The following is an 18304-nucleotide window of genomic DNA, read 5'->3' as shown; positions in this document are numbered from 1 at the left end:
TAGCGCTCTAAATATTATGATCACATGTGGCACAAGCTGAACTGTCTCCTCCCACTATCGGAACCAAAAGTGCGTCTCTGACGCAATGGGTTGAACACTCATCGCCAACCACAAAGTAGCCTACTAAAGTAACACTTTTGGTACAGTGCCAATTGTACAGTGTGAGTTATAGATTCAGGGGAAACTAATATGACTTAATCCGGCATAACTAATCGATTGATTAAGCTATAATCTTATACAAACTAAATATCGTACAAGGTAACTAGGCTTAATGACCTAACAGTTCAAACTCGATGCGTAATGCAAATACACCCAAGAAATATTGAGAAATAGCCTAATAATATTTCCAACAATGTCTAACCTGTTCTAGGCTATAGTTGAAAAAAGAACGACACCTGTTGCGCCTGCAGTAGAGTGCGCATCTCTGGTCATTCCCGCGCGTAAAGGACATCTCATTATTTTGTAATCCAATACTACCACCTTGTGGTTGAAATGTTTACTCAGAACCTTACCTAAAATAACCTACTTTTTATATAGCGCTAACATGTGTCCTTTTGCCAATGCCACTTCGAAGCTAATAAGAGCCCCAAGTAATGTCAGCGTTCATTGGTTACATTATATGACATGTTTTGCTCTCTTATGATGAAGGGCAAAAGGGACACGTGTTAGCGCTATGTAAAAATTAGGTTAGTTTAGGTAAGGGTGGCATAGTGGTTAGAGCGTTGCACTAGTAACCGAAAGGTTGCAAGATCGGAACCCCGAGCTGACAAGGTAAAAATATATCGTTCTTCCCCTGAACAAGGCAGTTAACCCACTGTTCCTAGGCCGTCATTGAAAATAAGAATTTGTTCTTATTAACTGACTTGCCTAGTTAAATGAAGGTAAAACAAAAAAGTTTAGATAAGGTTCTGTGGAAGCTTTTCAACCACAAGGTGGTAGTATTGGATTACAAAATAATGAGATTCCCTTTACGCGCRGGAATGACCAGAGATGCGCAAGATAAGAGTCTTATCTCTTAAACAGAATTATCTAATGTATTCCATGACATCTCTTTATCATTGATTTATTCGACTGGTGAGGACCATGGTCGTGGTGGGTATGCTATAGCCTACTTATGGGAGTCGCTTGGGGGCCACTGCACTGGCAGTCACTCAAAGTTTAAAATAACTGACCGAGCCCTTAAATGATAATATGGGTATCCAGGTTGCAGCGTCCTGTGCTGCAGGCCTATGCCGAGTTCATGTTAGTTGCATGGTTGTCAAACTGCAGCTATTTCAGAAGGGGGGAGTGTCTGTCTCTTCTCATTGGATCCGTTTTATCCAAGAGTTTCTCATGAGGTACGAGTGGGAGGAGAATTGAGGCAACGAGTGGTATACAAGAAAGTATAAATACCTCCGCTACTCCTAGTATTCAGTGGTGCTGCCGAGTGGTAGAACAGTATTTTAGCTCCGCTATAATAGCATGAAGATCACACTATTAAACTAAAAATATCAAACATTCTCGACACAGACTGACTATACAGCAGTGGGTTTTTGTCACATTATACTGATGAAAAAATATTTTAGTTGTGAGGTCCCTAAGACTAAAAATAGTTTAGTGACTCGAGATTTTCTACCGACTACAGACATTATCAATTGACGAGTACAGCTGCGTATGGGCTTGGTCCGGAATTTTGGTTGAAAGGTTGTTTTTGTTTTAATTATTTTTTTTGTGTGCAATTTCCATTGCAGAATATGTGTTCAAATAGGTGTTTCGTTTTACTAGTCCTGTGCGTAATCGACAAATCACTTTCTAAATTGTTTGATTCCGAGGAAATTGTACCTGTCAGGTTAAATGGAAGAAGCAGTGGTCGTTTTTGGAAACGAAGTGAAGAACAGCCGAGATTTAGACTCAGTGCCTTTGGCCGAGATTTCATTTTGAATTTAAGCCCGGATAACAGTTTCTTATCTACTACACTGAAAATTCAACGCATCAAAGCAAACGATCTCCACACTTTACGCAGCCCCCCAGGTGCCCATGGCAGACAAACTTCTGAGACTGAAACGGACTTTCACAACTTGATAAACAAGACTGAAGAGATGGAAAGACATTTGAGAAGCTGTTTTTACTCGGGGACTGTGGACTCCAACCAAGATTCTGTTGTTGCGGTCAGTCTCTGTTATGGCATCCTTGGATCGTTTGTTACAGACGGGGATGAGTATTTAATTGAACCTAAAGTGCTCGGCTCAGGGAGAAGGGAGAGGTCCACTGAACAGTTACATTTTATCAAAAGGACGACACCCACAGAAGCACCACATGACACTCAAACTGTATTTGATCAACTGAGTGAGGAGAGTCGTGTAAAAGCTGACAAGGACAGTTTTATTCACGAGGAAAAAGATCCTGAGAGACAATTACGAGGGAAACGCTTTGTATCAGCACCACGATTTATTGAGACGCTGGTGGTTGCAGACGCGTCCATGACACATTTCTATGGAGATGAGATAAAGGTAGGATATATTCGATTAATATAGCCTATGTTGACTAATTTATTATATTGCATTTAATCCAACCCCCAATGCGAAACACCCACAGCCTAAATGTTTTATGGAAAAACTAGTTTCCGTTTCAATTGAAAATAATTATAGCCTATATTTTGGGTGCAGAAACAATGTTTTTGATCTGCTCTGTCATGCAAGACTAGGCTCTCCACACTTGCTGATTAGCTGATATGCATGGCGTAAACTAAGTTGGAGTAATGAGATCATTTTAAAAGGAATAGTGCATAGAGAGTAATGATGGGACTGGGAAACCTCTGATAAGGTTAGGCAGGAGAAATATGCTTTGGCAGTAATTTCGTTCCGCATTCATTATGACTTAGCTACTAAATCATCACCATTAAACAATGTTGGGGTCATGCAAGTGATATAGAGCATGAGCATTAGACATGTTTAAAGATACTTCCTATTTATTTAAAAAAACGGGAGAAAAAACATGTGTGTGTGTTTACTTCGTTATTTCACTCACTTAGTTTTTTCCCTCCAGTTTTAGCCTAAATCGTCACCACCAGTGTTGCCTTGTAAACCTCCCTAATGCCGGTTGTCCTCCCTTGCTCCAGCACTATATCCTGACCTTGGTCTCTATGGCTGCCCAGCTTTACAAACATCCCAGTATCAAGAACTCTGTCCACGTGGTGGTGGTGAAGATGGTAGTGGTGGAAGACGAGGAGGTTGGACCGTCACTCTCCAGTAACGGGGGAGTCGCTCTTCGCAATTTCTGTGCCTGGCAACAACAGTTCAACCCGGCCAGCCAGAGGCACCCTGAGCACTACGACACTGCTCTACTTTTCACCCGAGAGGTGAGCACTGCCTGCCCCATATGTATACTGTCACACATTACATCAATGTCACAGGTTCTCCCTAACCCCTTATTCCATAATGATGTTACCACATGGTTTGGAGAGTTAATGAAATAATGTAAGCAAACAGTGATATATTTGATTATGTATCCTCTAATGAAATACAATTGCTGAATCAGATCGGATGCAATTCAAAACATAGGGCTGAATGGTCTCCTATGAGCTATTTTTAGAATTGCTACAAATCAGCCTTGAGTGATGATGACATCCCTTAAATGGCCTGAGTATGGGTGTAATGTTGCTGCCCTGAATTTGACCTGCCGAAGAATGTGTGCCACATGCCTCGCCATAAGAGAAACCCAAAAACTTGAGACTTTTTGGAAGTAGTAATTGGAAGTAGTTTGCACATGCGGTCTCCAGTGAGCTATGCTTCTGCAAAACAAGGTGTACACGTGCTGAGTTGAATTCAGCATGTCACTCTGAGTCCAGATGTCCTTTGAATCATGTATGGTTATGTCTTGTGGTTTGGGTCATAGGCCCCAGGAAACATTTATCTCAGTCACAGAGAGTGAGCCTGACATGTGAAGGGAAAATGTTGAGGCATGTCGTTGAAATATATATCTAATACCACACCATTAATTTCCCCACATCATAGATCTGCTTCTGTCTGCCAGGAATATTTATTTGCTTCATTTTATGATGGAAACATTGACAAACAAGTTTTTTTTGGCATTAGCTCTCAAGTGAAAAGAGAAAAAAACAACCAAGGACAAATAGAAATGCTGTCTAAATATTCACTGTTTGAAACTGCTGCTGTCTGTCTTCCAGGATATTTGTGGACATCAGAGTTGTGACACCCTAGGGGTTGCTGATGTGGGAACTGCGTGCGATCCAAAAAGGAGTTGCTCTGTCATTGAGGACAATGGACTTCAAGCAGCTTTCACTGCTGCCCATGAACTTGGTATGACTTTAAACAATTTTTACTTTCTCAAACTTCTATATTGACCATATATAAAGATACTATAGGTCTACATACATTTTGCCTCTTGTCAAAAAGGGTCTGCTAAATGTACAGAAATATTGTCCACAAATAACTTCATTTGGACAGAAAGCGGCACACCCATGAGCCGAAAGCTTATGCAAAAGTGTGTTAGCCTACAACTAATAATTGTGTGGTTTAATGAGATACGAACTTGATATGAACCATACAGTCAACCCCCAAGCCTAAAGTAGATGTMAACTATTAGCAACTGTACTTCCATAGCATACCTTAAATAGTATTAATTTAATTTGAATGGTATTGTTCTACTTTAGGCCACGTGTTGAGTATGCCACACGAYGACTCCAAGAATTGCGAGAGGATGTTTGGGAATCTGGGCGGCCATCACATGATGGCCCCTCTGTTCATTCACCTCAACAAGAATTTCCCCTGGTCCCCTTGCAGCGCTCTCTACATCACAGAGTTCTTTGACAACGGACACGGTATGTCATGCTGATAAACAACACTGACAACTCTGATGTAGGCAAAGAAAACATATTTGGTAACACTTTCTATGAGGAAAGTGTTAAAGTGTTTATTTTTATTAAAATCTTTTAAATGATTTGATATTACAATAACTTTTTWACAACTATTGTACTTGTTTTATTCTACTGCATGTATATCACAACATATGAATACTGTGTGTTGAGGTCAGTAGGCTGGACCTGAATGAAATCACATACATTTTTTTTTTAAACTCAGCGGTTGCTGGTAGATCCATTTTTACAAAAGCCTTCTAGGTCTGTTTTTACTAGAGCCTTCTAGTTTAAACCACTCTGTTATGAGGGCCCAGTTTTCACTTCTGTATTTTCTTTTATAATATCTACCCGCTTAAAGAAATGATGGCCTCTGACAACGACAATAAATACTTCCAGGAGAAGTCAATCCAAATGACGGTTAAGATTTTAAGTTGCGGTTTCTTTTCATTTTTCATAATAAGAATAAGCCATTCCAAAGGCTCATAATGCTTATAACAAGTTACAAAGCATTATACCTGCAGGCTTCACACGTGTTCACAATGTTAACTCCACCTGTAGTTTCTCACTGCAGGTTTGCTTAAATGCAAAAGTGTCACTAAAATTTGCACTAATAAATCTCAAAATGGAGATAAATTGGAGACATCCTAAGGGAATTAGAGATTGGCTGCCAGATTGTTTGTGGTTACTATTTATATCTGAAATTGGGCATGAATGGCATTGTGTTTGTTATTTGAAGAGATTCATATTATTTTGTAACATTTAATCAAGACCTTCCGTTCCTCTGAGTCATACATACAGAGAAGGTTTCGGTTCTCACAAGCCAAAAGTAACAGCTGTTACGAGCAAATGTTCTTTATCAGTTAGTCAGTGATTCCAAAGAGAGTGTATGTGGCTAAGAATGTGGTCTGATCACCGGGTCAAGAACAACATCACACTAAAGCTCATTGAATATTTATCCAAATAAGAGATCATGGGTCTGAGAAGCTTCACCAACTGTCCAGAATGTGATTGTGTGAAGACTCCAACAAAGTCAGCTTCTGTCACTGTTAAGTCTCCACATTATACAACCTGTTGATTTTTTAAAAACAGAACTCTCGTGTGTTCAATCACAGGCGACTGCCTCTTGGATCCACCGGAGAGCATCTTACCGTTACCCAGTGAACTCCCAGGCACCACATACAGCCTCGACCGCCAGTGTCAGCAGATGTTTGGGGAGGAGTTTGTGCACTGCCCCAACACCTCTGACAGTGATGTCTGCAGCCAGCTGTGGTGCAGGGAGGAGGGCAAGCCCCACTGCACCAGCAATAATGGCAGCCTTCACTGGGCGGATGGCACCACGTGCGCCACCAACAGGAGTTGTCTGCACGGTGCATGTATGGCAGCCCACGAGGTCATGCAGCCAAAGGTAAGCCCTAGTTTTTCTCAGAAAAGAGGAGAAAAAATCTATATTTGGTCTTGTAGTATTGCATTTTGACAAAAACTCTGTCTCAGAATGCCTTGTTAGTTACTATATGTGGATTAATTTCTCTGTGACAGAGTATTTCCTTCCTGCTTTGTAAGGAAGACCATACTTTTGAGAGTACAAGCTCTGTAGCATGTGTCAATAAACTCGATTTATAAATTGACATGYTGGCAGTTAWTATACTTTTTGCTCACCCACTAGTAAAAGCTTGTGAAACACACCTACATGCGCACACACACACAAACACAYACACTCACACACACTTTAGTCTTGCCAAGTGCGCCACGGATTCTGCAAGTGGTGACACATAGAACAGGAATGTGGGAGACAGCAGAAGCGTGCCACACTGACGGACAGATTTACCCAAGTCATGGCATGCCAAGAGACGCCTCAGCCTAGACTGTGGTTGAGTTGGACGGCTGATGTTATCATGGCACTCAGTACTCACTCTGTTTCGTTTTGGCTTTACCACAGGTGGTTGTGGATGGCGGCTGGGGTGCTTGGGGACCATGGCAACAGTGCTCCAGGACATGTGGAGGGGGTGTGGAGTTCTCCTACAGGGAGTGCACAGATCCCGTGCCCCAGAACGGCGGCAARTACTGCGAGGGCCAGAGAGTTCAGTACCAGTCTTGCAACACCCAGGCGTGTGAGGATAATGATGGTAAGCCATATTTTGTCTATGTACTTGCACTATAGAATTTCACTTTTTTATATAGTGGTGAGCTATAGTGATGTTTTTAACCTAGGTTTTTCAATAAATGTCTCTGCTTTGATATTAGTTCGATGGATTTTTTTTTTTGCTTTGTCATTTTCTCCAACCTTAGTGAAGAGTTTTAGAGAGGAGCAGTGTGAGAAGTACAACACCTTCAACTATCTGGACATTCTGGGGAACATGAAGCAATGGATTCCAAAGTACGCTGGCGTGTCGCCCCGGGACAGGTGTAAACTCTTCTGCCGGGCCAAAGGCAGCAGTGAATTCAAAGTCTTTGAAGCCAAGGTATGTTCACTAAAAATCATCTGTAGAATGTTGGCCACTGTAAATAAATATTTTACAGCTTGCCTTCACTGTTTGGTGAATCACAGTGTTAAGTAAATTGAGACCTTAAGTTTGCATTTGTGGTCCATAGGTTATCGACGGCACGACATGTGGTCCTGACACTACGTCTGTCTGTGTACAAGGCCAATGTGTCAAGGCGGGCTGTGACCAAGAGATCGGCTCAAACAAGAGGCTTGACAAGTGTGGCTTGTGTGGTGGGAATGGCCTCAGTTGCAGGAAGATCACTGGTTCATACAACAAAGCCACGTGAGTATACCTAAATATTCCAATTTCAATTATGGTAACAATCATTTATGACCCTAATGTCTTAGCTATTATCGTCTTATAATGATCCAGACTAAATAAGTCATATTTGGAAAGTATTATTGGTTGATTGTCTTTTGTGCTGCTGATGTGATTACAGCTGTAATGAGACATTTGCTTTTTTCTTTCAGTTACGGTTATAGCGACATTGTGACCATTCCTGTCGGGGCTACCAATATTGACATCAAACAGCGCAGCCATAGAAACATCACACACGATGGAAACTACCTGGCGATCAAGCGAGAGAGCGGTGGCTACATACTGAATGGTAACTTCTCTGTGTCCACAGTGGAGCAGGATATTCCTGTTCTCGGGGCTGCGCTGAAGTACAGTGGCTCATCCACCACCTTAGAGAGAATCCAGAGCTTCAGACAATTGAGGGAGGCTGTCACAATCCAGTTGCTGGCCACTGCTGGGGAGGCATTTCCACCCAAGGTCAAATACACATTCTTTATCCCCAAAGACGTGTCTTTTACTAAATCCAAAGAGAAAAAGGCTTCGTTGCATATGATCCAGGCTTTTGGTGTGCCCCAGTGGCATTTGGGCAAATGGTCAGAGTGCTCCAAGAGTTGCGGCTCAGGGTGGTCCCGAAGGAACGTTGAATGCAGAGACAACGCTGGTTTCCATTCCAATACCTGCGATAAGGACCTGAAACCCACAGATATCAGACCCTGTGCTGATCTGCCGTGCCCCATCTGGCAAATGGGGCCTTGGTCATCCTGTTCACGAACTTGTGGCCAGGGGGAACGCCGACGCAGTGTTGTCTGTATAGACTACACCGGCAAGACTGTCGAGTCGGAGAAGTGTGACGCTAACAAGCAACCTGCGCCAGTGTCGGGAGAGTGTGTTTACCAAGAGTGCTAGCGAGGAGACATGAAGATAGAGAAAACTTTGGGAGGGGTAGTGTAGTGGATTCTTAACCGACCCGACCGTGCTTTAGAGAAAAGCAGGGAAACCCTAGTTTGGAAATGAAGAGTGCACTAACTAACCCAGACAAGTCATAGGACACTGGCCTGTGACTTGATGTTTTACAACCACTAGAGAAGTTTGAACCAATAGAGATCTAGCTACCTCAGGATGTACATGTGTTGTTTTGTTAAAATAGACAAAGGTACTGTGTGCAAAATATTATTCTCTCCTAAAAGCAATTACTTTGCATAAAACCTACTGACAAACACCATTGCGGTTAAATATACCTCAATTTTCCAGCATATAACCCAGAACTATACAGTCAGAGACTCAGAGCCAATAAATGAACTGGGCTAATAAAGTTAGTCTAAAGGCATACTATTCCTACCATAACATGTGACATTATCATTGCAAGACAACGACTTACAGTGCGTATTATTTTTGAGTAAAAAGGGTTTGTGTAAAACATTTGATTAGGTGGACAAGATGGAAAACTTTGTAAAATACCTTGCTTGTGGTTTGCTCTTTTGTTTAATTTCCTTGGGAAAAATAAGTATTTTTCTAAATGTGAGATTGTGTTTACTGCCTGTAAAAAATGTGTCAAAAAATCTATCTGCTATCTTATTATTGATTAATGATTTGTGGAACTGATATGCTTAAAGATGAAAATGTAAGTTCACCCATAATCATTCAAATGATACAGGTGATTAGGTCTGCCATTGACTAATCTCTCGTGGGCAGACTACGTAACATAATCTGATGCAATTACGCAACATTTTACTTTTGGGTTTTTGAGATTAGACATTGACAGACATTAAATCGAAGAATATACTTCGTAACAAAAAAGCAACCAGCATTAATTAGTAGTAAGAATGAACCAGACATTTTAGTGTTCCTAAAAAAAATAACATTAGAGTTTGAGTGTACACTTTCTTTGTGTAAAATTTAGTTTAGCAGACCATGGTCAGGAATCTGATCTGAGGCAAATCAGTGTAACAGGGGGATTTTTTTCTCTGTTCTGTACGTTTTATGTAGTGTTTTAAAGGAATTATATGACTACAGAACTGTAAGTACAACCAAATTCAATATAAACACATGATGTGTGAAATGGTATATTATGGTGCATCAAAAATACTTTGCATAAAGAACAAGTCCTTTGTTTGTAATAATTTCATAGTTGATTTAAAAATATGTATTATTCATAATGGGAAGAATGCTCTATTGTGTGTCAGATGTCTGTATGTATATGTTTGATTKCTCATTCCAGTTTGTATGTCATAAAACAAAAAAGGCAAAATATGATATACCTTCAGTGAAGGACCATACTATATTATTATTGTAGCTTCCTTTTAAAGCTATTTATTTTTAAGTTTTTACCTTGGACATGAAATTATAACATTTTCAAATGCTGCTGTCTTTGAGATTTATGTCTACAATAAAATGGTCAAATACATCACATTTTACTATATGCAGTAAACATTGAGTTGTATCTTTTGTTACCCGTTTTGACAAGTTAAAGACCCACTTTAGCTATGTTTGACCTACAACGGGTCTGCTTCTCCTTCCACTGCAGTCTTCTGGTTTAAACACAGAGAATACAAATACAAATATGTGCACACTACACACATTGTTCAATCTTCCTATTAGATGGACATACACATCAGACAATGAAAGTGTGTTTTAAATTATCCTTGGTCCATCATTTCTGTTCTTCTGGCTAGCATTTATGGGCTTATTGTATTACATGAAAATAGTTGATCAGTTAGCTTTCAGAGGTACCATAGCCTATATGAAAGGAGCTTTTTGACAGCATGATCCTCATCCAAACAAAAGAATTCAGAGGCTATCTCYGGTATCATGCAATAGAATGGTCCAGAACTGTGTGTGCAGACTCTTGACTACAGTATAACAATAACATATTCAGAGATTAACCTGCAGCTGTGCCTGCAGAGATTATAGCTAATTTCTTTGGATACATGAGAAATCAAATTCATATTTTTTTCCATTGTCATTTCCAAACAAAATCTTTTGGGGCACAGCTCATGGATTCTGCTCATGCATTCTTAGGGCAATTCAACTCGATGCCAGTAGGCTTCCCGCTGGGCACACACTGGTTGAATCAATGTTGTTTCCACATCATTTCAATGAAATTACATTGAACCAATGTGAAATAGACATTGAATTGACGATTGTGCCCAGTGGGTTGGCTACATAATATGATAGGCTAAGAAAACTAGTGTTACTAGTGGCCTAGTAGACTACAAAGCAACCTTGTCAACGGGTTTGGACCTCTTGGTGTTACGGTTAAGGTGTTAGACTGACAGAGATCCGTGTTCAAGTCCCAGTTGGATTATGTGTTAAGGGCCTTACACACAGGGAGCTGCAAACCCTGGCGAAGCCCCCTACAGTTTATGAAAAATCTTGAAAACTCTGGCGGCAACACGGGCGGCGAGCGGCAAGTTAAAATGTGTGTGGCAGAGAAAAATTACCCAAACAAAGAGGTGTATTGGGTTCTCACTTAAAAATATGTCGCATAAAGCTTACTTCATTATTCAATTATTTTTATTATTTTCACTTCACCAGGGATTCAGTGTGCAGGTATAATTGTATTTTTATTTCATTTTAAAGTTTTGCAGTTTGTGGATTTCTGTGCTCAAGACCACAGAAGAAGACAAAACCAGAAGTAGTTGGTTGTTGTTACCTAGATAACGTTTGACAATCGCGTATGTAATCATCTTCCATCCTTCATCATGCAGTCTTTCATAGCCCTTGTTCTGTATGTTTAACTATCCTTTATGTTTTATGAACACTTTTTATTCTGTTATTTAGCTGTTTATATAACTTTTTACTACATCAAAAAGATTGCTGGCCAATACGGTCTTAGCCGTTATCCGTTTCCATAGAAAAGTAAATGTAAAGTATTAGCCTAGCTGTTTTTTAGCCCCATTGAAATGTAGCTATGTAGCCTCTGTTTTTGTCATGCTAGCTAATAAGTATGTGCTTGTATACAAATGTAAAGTATATTCATATTAGTATACTTACCCATTCTACTTGAACACAGAGGGTGTTCTTTATTGGAAGCCTCTCTGACATAATCCAGGTAGAATCAGGAATTCCCCAAGGCAGCTGTCTAGGCCCATTACTTTTTTCAATCTTTACTAATGAATTGCCACTGGATATGAGGTGTCTATGTATGTGGATGACTCAACACTATACATGTCAGCTACTACAGCGACTGAAATGACTGCAACACTTAACAAAGAGTTGCAGTTAGTTTCAGAGTGGGTGGCAAAGAATAAGTAGGTCCTAAATATTTCTAAAACTAAAAGCATTGTATTTGGGACAAATCATTCACTAAACCTTAAACCTCAACTAAATCTTGTAATAAATAATGTGGAAATTGAGCAAGTTGAGGTGACTAAACTGCTTGGAATTACCCTGGATTGTAAACTGTCATGGTCAAAACATATTGATACAACAGTAGCTAAGATGGGGAGAAGTATGTCCATGATAAGGCTATGCTCTACCTTCTTGACAGCACTGTCAACAATGCAGGTCCTACAAGCCCTAGTTTTGTCGTACCTGGACTACTGTTCAGTCGTGTGGTCAGGTGGCACAAAAAAGGACTTAGGAAAATTGCAATTGGTTCAGAACAGGGCAGCACGGCTGGCCCCTGGATGTACACAGAGAGCTAATATTAATAATATGCATGTCAATCTCTCTTGGCTCAAAGTGGAGGAGAGATTGACTTCATCACTGCTTGTATTTATGAGAGGTAATGACATGTTGAATACCCCGAGCTGTCTGTTTGAACTACTGGTGCACAGCTCGGACACCCATGCATACCCCACAAGACATGCCACAAGAGGTCTCTTCACAGTCCCCAAGTACAGAACAGACAATGGAAGGCGCACAGTACTACATAGAGCCATGACTACATGGAACTCTATTCCACATCAAGTACTGTAACCCATGCAAGCAGTAAAATCAGATTTAAAAAACAGAGTAAAAAAACACCTTATGGAACAGCGGGGACTGTGAAGCAACACAAACATAGGCACAGACACATGCATACATACACACACACACACAATAACATACGCAATATACACACACATATACATGGATTTTGTACTGTAGATATGTGGTAGTGGTGGAGTAGGGGATTGTGAATGTATTGTACAGTGGCTTGCGAAAGTATTCATCCCCATTGCATTTTTCCTATTTTGTTGCCTTACAACTTGGAATTAAAATAGATTTTTGGGGGGTTTGTATCATTTGATTTACACAACATAGGTCTGGGCTTTGACTAGGCCATTCCAAGACATTTAAATCTTTCCCCTTAAATCATTCGAGTGTTGCTTTAGCAGTATGCTTAGGGTCATTGTCCTGCTGGAAGGTGAACCTCCGTCCAAGTCTCAAATCTCCTGAAGACTGGAACAGGTTTCCCTCAATAATTTCCCTGTATTTAGCGCCATCCATCATTCCTTCAATTCTGACCAGTTTCACAGTCCCTGTCGATGAAAAACATACCCACAGCATGATGCTGCCACCACCATGCTTCACTGTGGGAATGAGGTTCTCGGGGTGATGAGAGGTGCTGGGTTTGCGCCAGACATAGTTTTTTCCTTGATGGCCAAAAAGCTAAATTTTAGTCTCATCTAACCAGAGTACCTTCTTCCATATGTTTGGGGAGTCTCTCACATGCCTTTTGGCGAACACCATACGTGTTTGCTTATTTTTTTCTTTAAGCAATGGCTTTTTTCTGGCCACTCTTCTGTAAAGCCCAGCTCTGTGGAGTGTACGGCTTAAAGTGCTCCTATGGACAGATACTCCAATCTCTGCTGTGGAGMTTTGCAGCTCCTTCAGGGTTATCTTTGGTCTCTTTGTTGCCTCTCTGACTAATGCCCTCCTTGCCTGGTCTGTGAGTTTTGGTGGGCGGCCCTCTCTTGGCAGGTTTGTTGTGGTGCCATATTCTTTCCATTTCTTAATAATGGATTTAATGGTGCTCTGTGGGATGTTCAAAGTTTTTTTTWWTTTTTATAACCCAACCCTGATCTGTACTTCTCCACAACTTTGTCCCTGACCTGTTTGGAGAGCTCCTTGGTCTTCATGGTGCCACTTGCTTGGTTGTGCCCCTTGCTTAGTGGTGTTGCAAACTTGGGGGCCTTTCAGAACAGGTGTATATATACTGAGATCATGTGACAGATCATGTGACACTTAGATTGCACACAGGTGGACTTTATTTAACGAATTATGTGACTTCTGAAGGTAATTGGTTGCACCAGATCTTATTTAGGGGCTTCAGAGCAAAAGGGGTGGATTCACACGCACGCGCCACTTTTCAGTTTTGGAATGTTTTGGAATTTTGCAAACAAGTAATTTTTTTCAGTTCACTTCACCAATTTGGACTATTTTGTGTATGTCCATTACATGAAATACAAATAAAAATCTATTTAAATTACAGGTTGTAACGCAACAAAGTAGGAAAAATGCCAAGGGGGTGAATACTTTTGCAAGGCATTGTAATATTTTTTGTAATTGTACAAACTGCCTTAGTTTTGATGGATCACAGGAAGAGTAGCTGCTACCTTGGCAGCAGCTAATGGGGACCCATAATGAATACAAACACAAATACAAAGGGATTAATAAAAATGTATAAATATGTAATTTAATATGTAATTAATTTGATAAAATATAAACATTTAAATTAAGTTTATAAGCTTATTATTTATGGTTTGATTATATAACTACAGTTAGACACTTGAGGAAATAACATGTGCACTAGTCTTGTAGTGACACAGTAGTGAAATAAGACGTCAATAGTACATTTTTATTAGGCAAAAAGTTATAAATGTGTCATTTTTCAATATTAATACAAAAGGGTTTACAGAGCATTCGGAAAGTACTCAGATCCCTTGACTTTTTCACATTTTGTTCCTTAACAGCTTTACTCTAAAATTGATACAAATATTTTTTTCCCTCATCAATCTACACACAATACCCCATAATGGCATAGCAAAAACAGGTTAGGGTCGTTGTCCTGTTGGAAGGTGAACCTTCACCCCAGTCTGAGGTCCTGAGCGCTCTGGAGCAGGTTTTCATCAAGGATCTCTCTGTACTTTGCTCCGTTCATCTTTGCCTCGATCCTGAGTAACCTCCGAGTCCCTGCCACTGAAAAGGATTCCCACATCATGATGCTGCCACCACCATGCTTCACCGTAGGGATGGTGCCTACTTGGCATTCAGGCCAAATAGTTGAATCTTGGTTTCATCAGACCAGGGAATCTTGTTTCTCGTGGTCTGAGAGTCCTTTAGGTGCCTTTTGGCAAACTCCAAGCGGACTGTGCCTTTTACTGAGGAGTGGCTTCCGCCTGGCCTCTCTATCATAACGGCCTGATTGGTGGAGTGCTGCAGAGATGGTTGTCCTTCTGGAAGGTTCTCCCATCTCCACAGAGGAACTCTGGAGCTCTGTCAGAGTGACCATCGGGTTCTTGGTCACCTCCCTGACCAAGGTCCTTCTCCCTCGATTGCTCAGTTTGGCCCGAAGGCCAGCTCTAGAAAGAGTCTTGGTGGTTCCAAACTTCTTCCATTTAAGAATGATGGAGGCTACTGTTCTCGGGGACCTTCAAGGCTGAGGAATTGTTTTGCTCTGACATGCACTGTAAACTGTGGGACCTTATATAGACAGGTGTGTGCCTTTCCAAATCATGTCCTTAGAATAAGGCTGTAACGTAACAAAATGTGTAAAAAGTCAAGGGGTCTGAATACTTTCCAAATGCACTGTATGTAGGAAATGAAAAAGGATCAGAAGCAATTCAGTAGTGATCAGCAGTGGCACAACACTGCACACACAGATAGCAATAGTAATTAAATCGGGATTGAGTAGGCATACAGCAGTAATGTGTGGGCATTGTGTAGTAATTCAATAGGGAATGTGTGTTACACAGTGGTCATTAAGGAAGAATTATGTAGTGATTTGAGTAGGAAATATGTAGTGTTCACCAGTAGTGAAACGTCCCAATTTGTCACTCATTACTACTTAAAGTATAGGTGTCAAGATTATGGGCATGTGGCAGCAGTGTGTAGGAGGGAGGTTCCTAGGTGTGAGAAGTGTGCAGAAGGGCATGAGACAAAGGAATGTGTAGTATTGGGGAAATTAGTAGTATGTGTTAATTGTAAGGGTGCCCATGGGGCTGAGGATCAGAAATGTCCTGTACAGAGAGGCAGGTTGAGATTTCTAGGGTTAGAGTAGTGCAGAAGTTGTCAAATGCTGAGGCAGTGAAGAAAGTAGAGGAAGATGGGTCAAGGGGGAGGGATCCTGAGAGGAGTGTTGTGAGTAGTAGATATGTACCAGTACAGAGCCATAGGTGAACAAGTGATATATGTTTCAGTAAGATTGGATTTTATAGCATTTATGGTTATCAACTGTACTGCAGAGATGGAACGTAAGTCGCAGAAAATTGAGGTTGTGGTGGCAGCAGAGAGGTATTTGGGTGTGCGAGACTTGACATCAGAAGAGTTACAGGGTATGTTAAGTGGTGGTGTCCCATCCTTTCAGGTTGTTGGCCTGAGGTAGTACTAAATAGATATAAATAGTGGGTTAGGGTGGTGTTATTTTTTATTATTGAATTTTTTTGTGATGGTAGTGTTAGATGGTAGGGTATTTGTTTATTTAAAAATATATATATATATTTTTTTCAAGCAAAGTAAAAGGGAGTTGTACTCCAGTCCAGTAGGTGGCGGTAATGCAACATTTATTGGATGCCGACCGCTGTTAAACATCATCGAAGAATAAGAATGTATTTCAGGAGGCAGCACACAGGAAGTGAAGCAGTAGTACGCCACAGGGGAGAGTGGTTAGTCCTCTGTTGTTCTCAATCATGATCAATGATGTTTACTCTCCGGTACAGCCGGTTATTGGGATGTCGTTATTTGCAGATGATGGGGCCTTATGGAAGAGGGGAAGCAATGTGCCATACATAGTCAGGAAGGTACAGGAAGCAATTGATGAGGTAGAGCGGTGGGCATTAATGTGGGGATTCAGGTTCTCTGTAGAGAAAACTCAGACAGTGTTCTTTACCAGGAGGAAGGTGGGAGATGAGGTATGCTTGAGGTTATATGGGAGAAACTTCGAGAGGGTGGAGACCTTCAGGTTTCTTGGAATATACTTTGACACTAGACTGACCTGGGCAGAACACATTGAGAGAGTGGTGGGAAAGTGTAAGAAGGTGCTACATGTGATGCCCTGTCTGACGGGAAGAAGTGGKGGGCTGGGCGTTCCTCATTGAGGACCATGTATGTTGCATTGATCCAATCTGTAATAGACTATGGCAGTATAGCATATGGTTCGGCAGCCCGGACATCATTGGAAAGGCTAGATGTCATACAAGGTCAAGGACTCAGAATATGTAGTGGGGCCTTTCAGACATCTCCCAGAGTCTGCACTACATGTGGAGATGGGGGATATGCCATTGCAGATTAGGAGACAGCAGCTGGCAATTAATTATTGGGTCAACCTACAGGGACATGGGGTGTCTCATCCTGCAAAGGGGATTTTACAGGCATGCTGGGAACATGAGTGAAGACAGAACACAAGCTTTGGGTGAGTGGGTAATACCCAGGCGAAGGAGATGGGACTGTATGGAAGGGAGTTTAGTCCAATGGAAGCTATTCCTGTAAATCCACCATGGCTACTCTCACCTCCAGTAGTTCATCTAGAAGTGTTGGAGAGACTACAGAACGATAGGGAGGGTGTTGATCCATCTGATTGGAGAGACTACAGAAAGATAGGGAGGGTGTTGATCCATCTGATTGGAGAGACTACAGAAAGATAGGGNTCTGATTGGAGAGACTACAGAAAGATAGGGAGGGTGTTGATCCATCTGATTGGAGAGACTACAGAAAGATAGGGAGGGTGTTGATCCATCTGATTTGTTTAATAGACGTCTGAACACTGTTTAACAGGATTTTGTGGCCATTTACACAGATGGTTCAAAAGATCCAAGGACAGGATGTACTGGGTCAGCATTTGTAGTGTAGGAATGTGGGGTGGAAGTCAGGAAACACATTACAGATCATCTGGCTGTATAAACGGCAGAGCTGATGGCCATACTGTTGGCCTTGCAGTGGCTGGAGGAAGTCAAGCCAGACAGATTAGTTATTTTCTCTGATTCATGTGCAGTGTTAATGAGTCTCCAGTCATTTAGGTCACGTAGCAGACAAGACCTGCTTTATGAGGTGCTACAAACCCATGGCAGGAATAGACAGATGGGTATACAGATAAGATTTACTTGGGTCTCAGCTTATGTGGGGGTGGAGGGGAATGAGGCATTTGATGTACTGGCTAAACAAGCACTTAGAAGTGTTGATGTTGTAGTTTCAATGAGCAAGGCAGAGGCAAAAAGCCTGATATGGACAGTGATGGTACAGAGATGGCAGGAGCAGTGGAATAGAGATACTAAGGGTAGGCATTTATTTCAAGTACAGAGGAAAGTCAGGGAGGGGAGGGCAGGAAGGGACAGAAGAGAGGCTATTTTTACAAGATTAAGGGTGGGACACAGCCAATTGAATAAGCCCTTAAATGTGATAGGAAAGCATCCAACAGGAAAGTGTGATTATTGCCAGGAAATAGAGACTGCGGAGCATATATTGCTACAGCGTGGGCAGTATCAGAGGGAACGAGAGATGCCGAGATTTAGTATGAGGGAGAAGGGGA

The 18304-nt window shown here is 41.3% G+C and overlaps 1 protein-coding gene across 1 annotated transcript; it reads left to right on the top strand.

The window, feature by feature from the left end:
• Positions 1-1429: 1429 nt before the first annotated feature.
• LOC111959853 (A disintegrin and metalloproteinase with thrombospondin motifs 8-like) lies at positions 1430-10044 on the top strand. The gene is made up of 9 exons (XM_023981682.2): positions 1430-2489; positions 3098-3337; positions 4166-4298; positions 4652-4819; positions 5968-6260; positions 6792-6978; positions 7142-7314; positions 7445-7620; positions 7809-10044. Exons 1-9 carry the CDS (start codon positions 1734-1736, stop codon positions 8539-8541), a joined length of 2859 nt encoding a protein of 952 aa, XP_023837450.1. The 5' UTR covers positions 1430-1733; the 3' UTR covers positions 8542-10044.
• The last annotated feature ends 8260 nt before the right edge of the window (positions 10045-18304 follow it).

Source organism: Salvelinus sp. IW2-2015, linkage group LG4p (genome assembly GCF_002910315.2).
Source record: "Salvelinus sp. IW2-2015 linkage group LG4p, ASM291031v2, whole genome shotgun sequence".
NCBI classification, from domain to species: domain Eukaryota; kingdom Metazoa; phylum Chordata; class Actinopteri; order Salmoniformes; family Salmonidae; genus Salvelinus; species Salvelinus sp. IW2-2015.
This window is presented reverse-complemented; position numbering and strand designations above follow the sequence as displayed.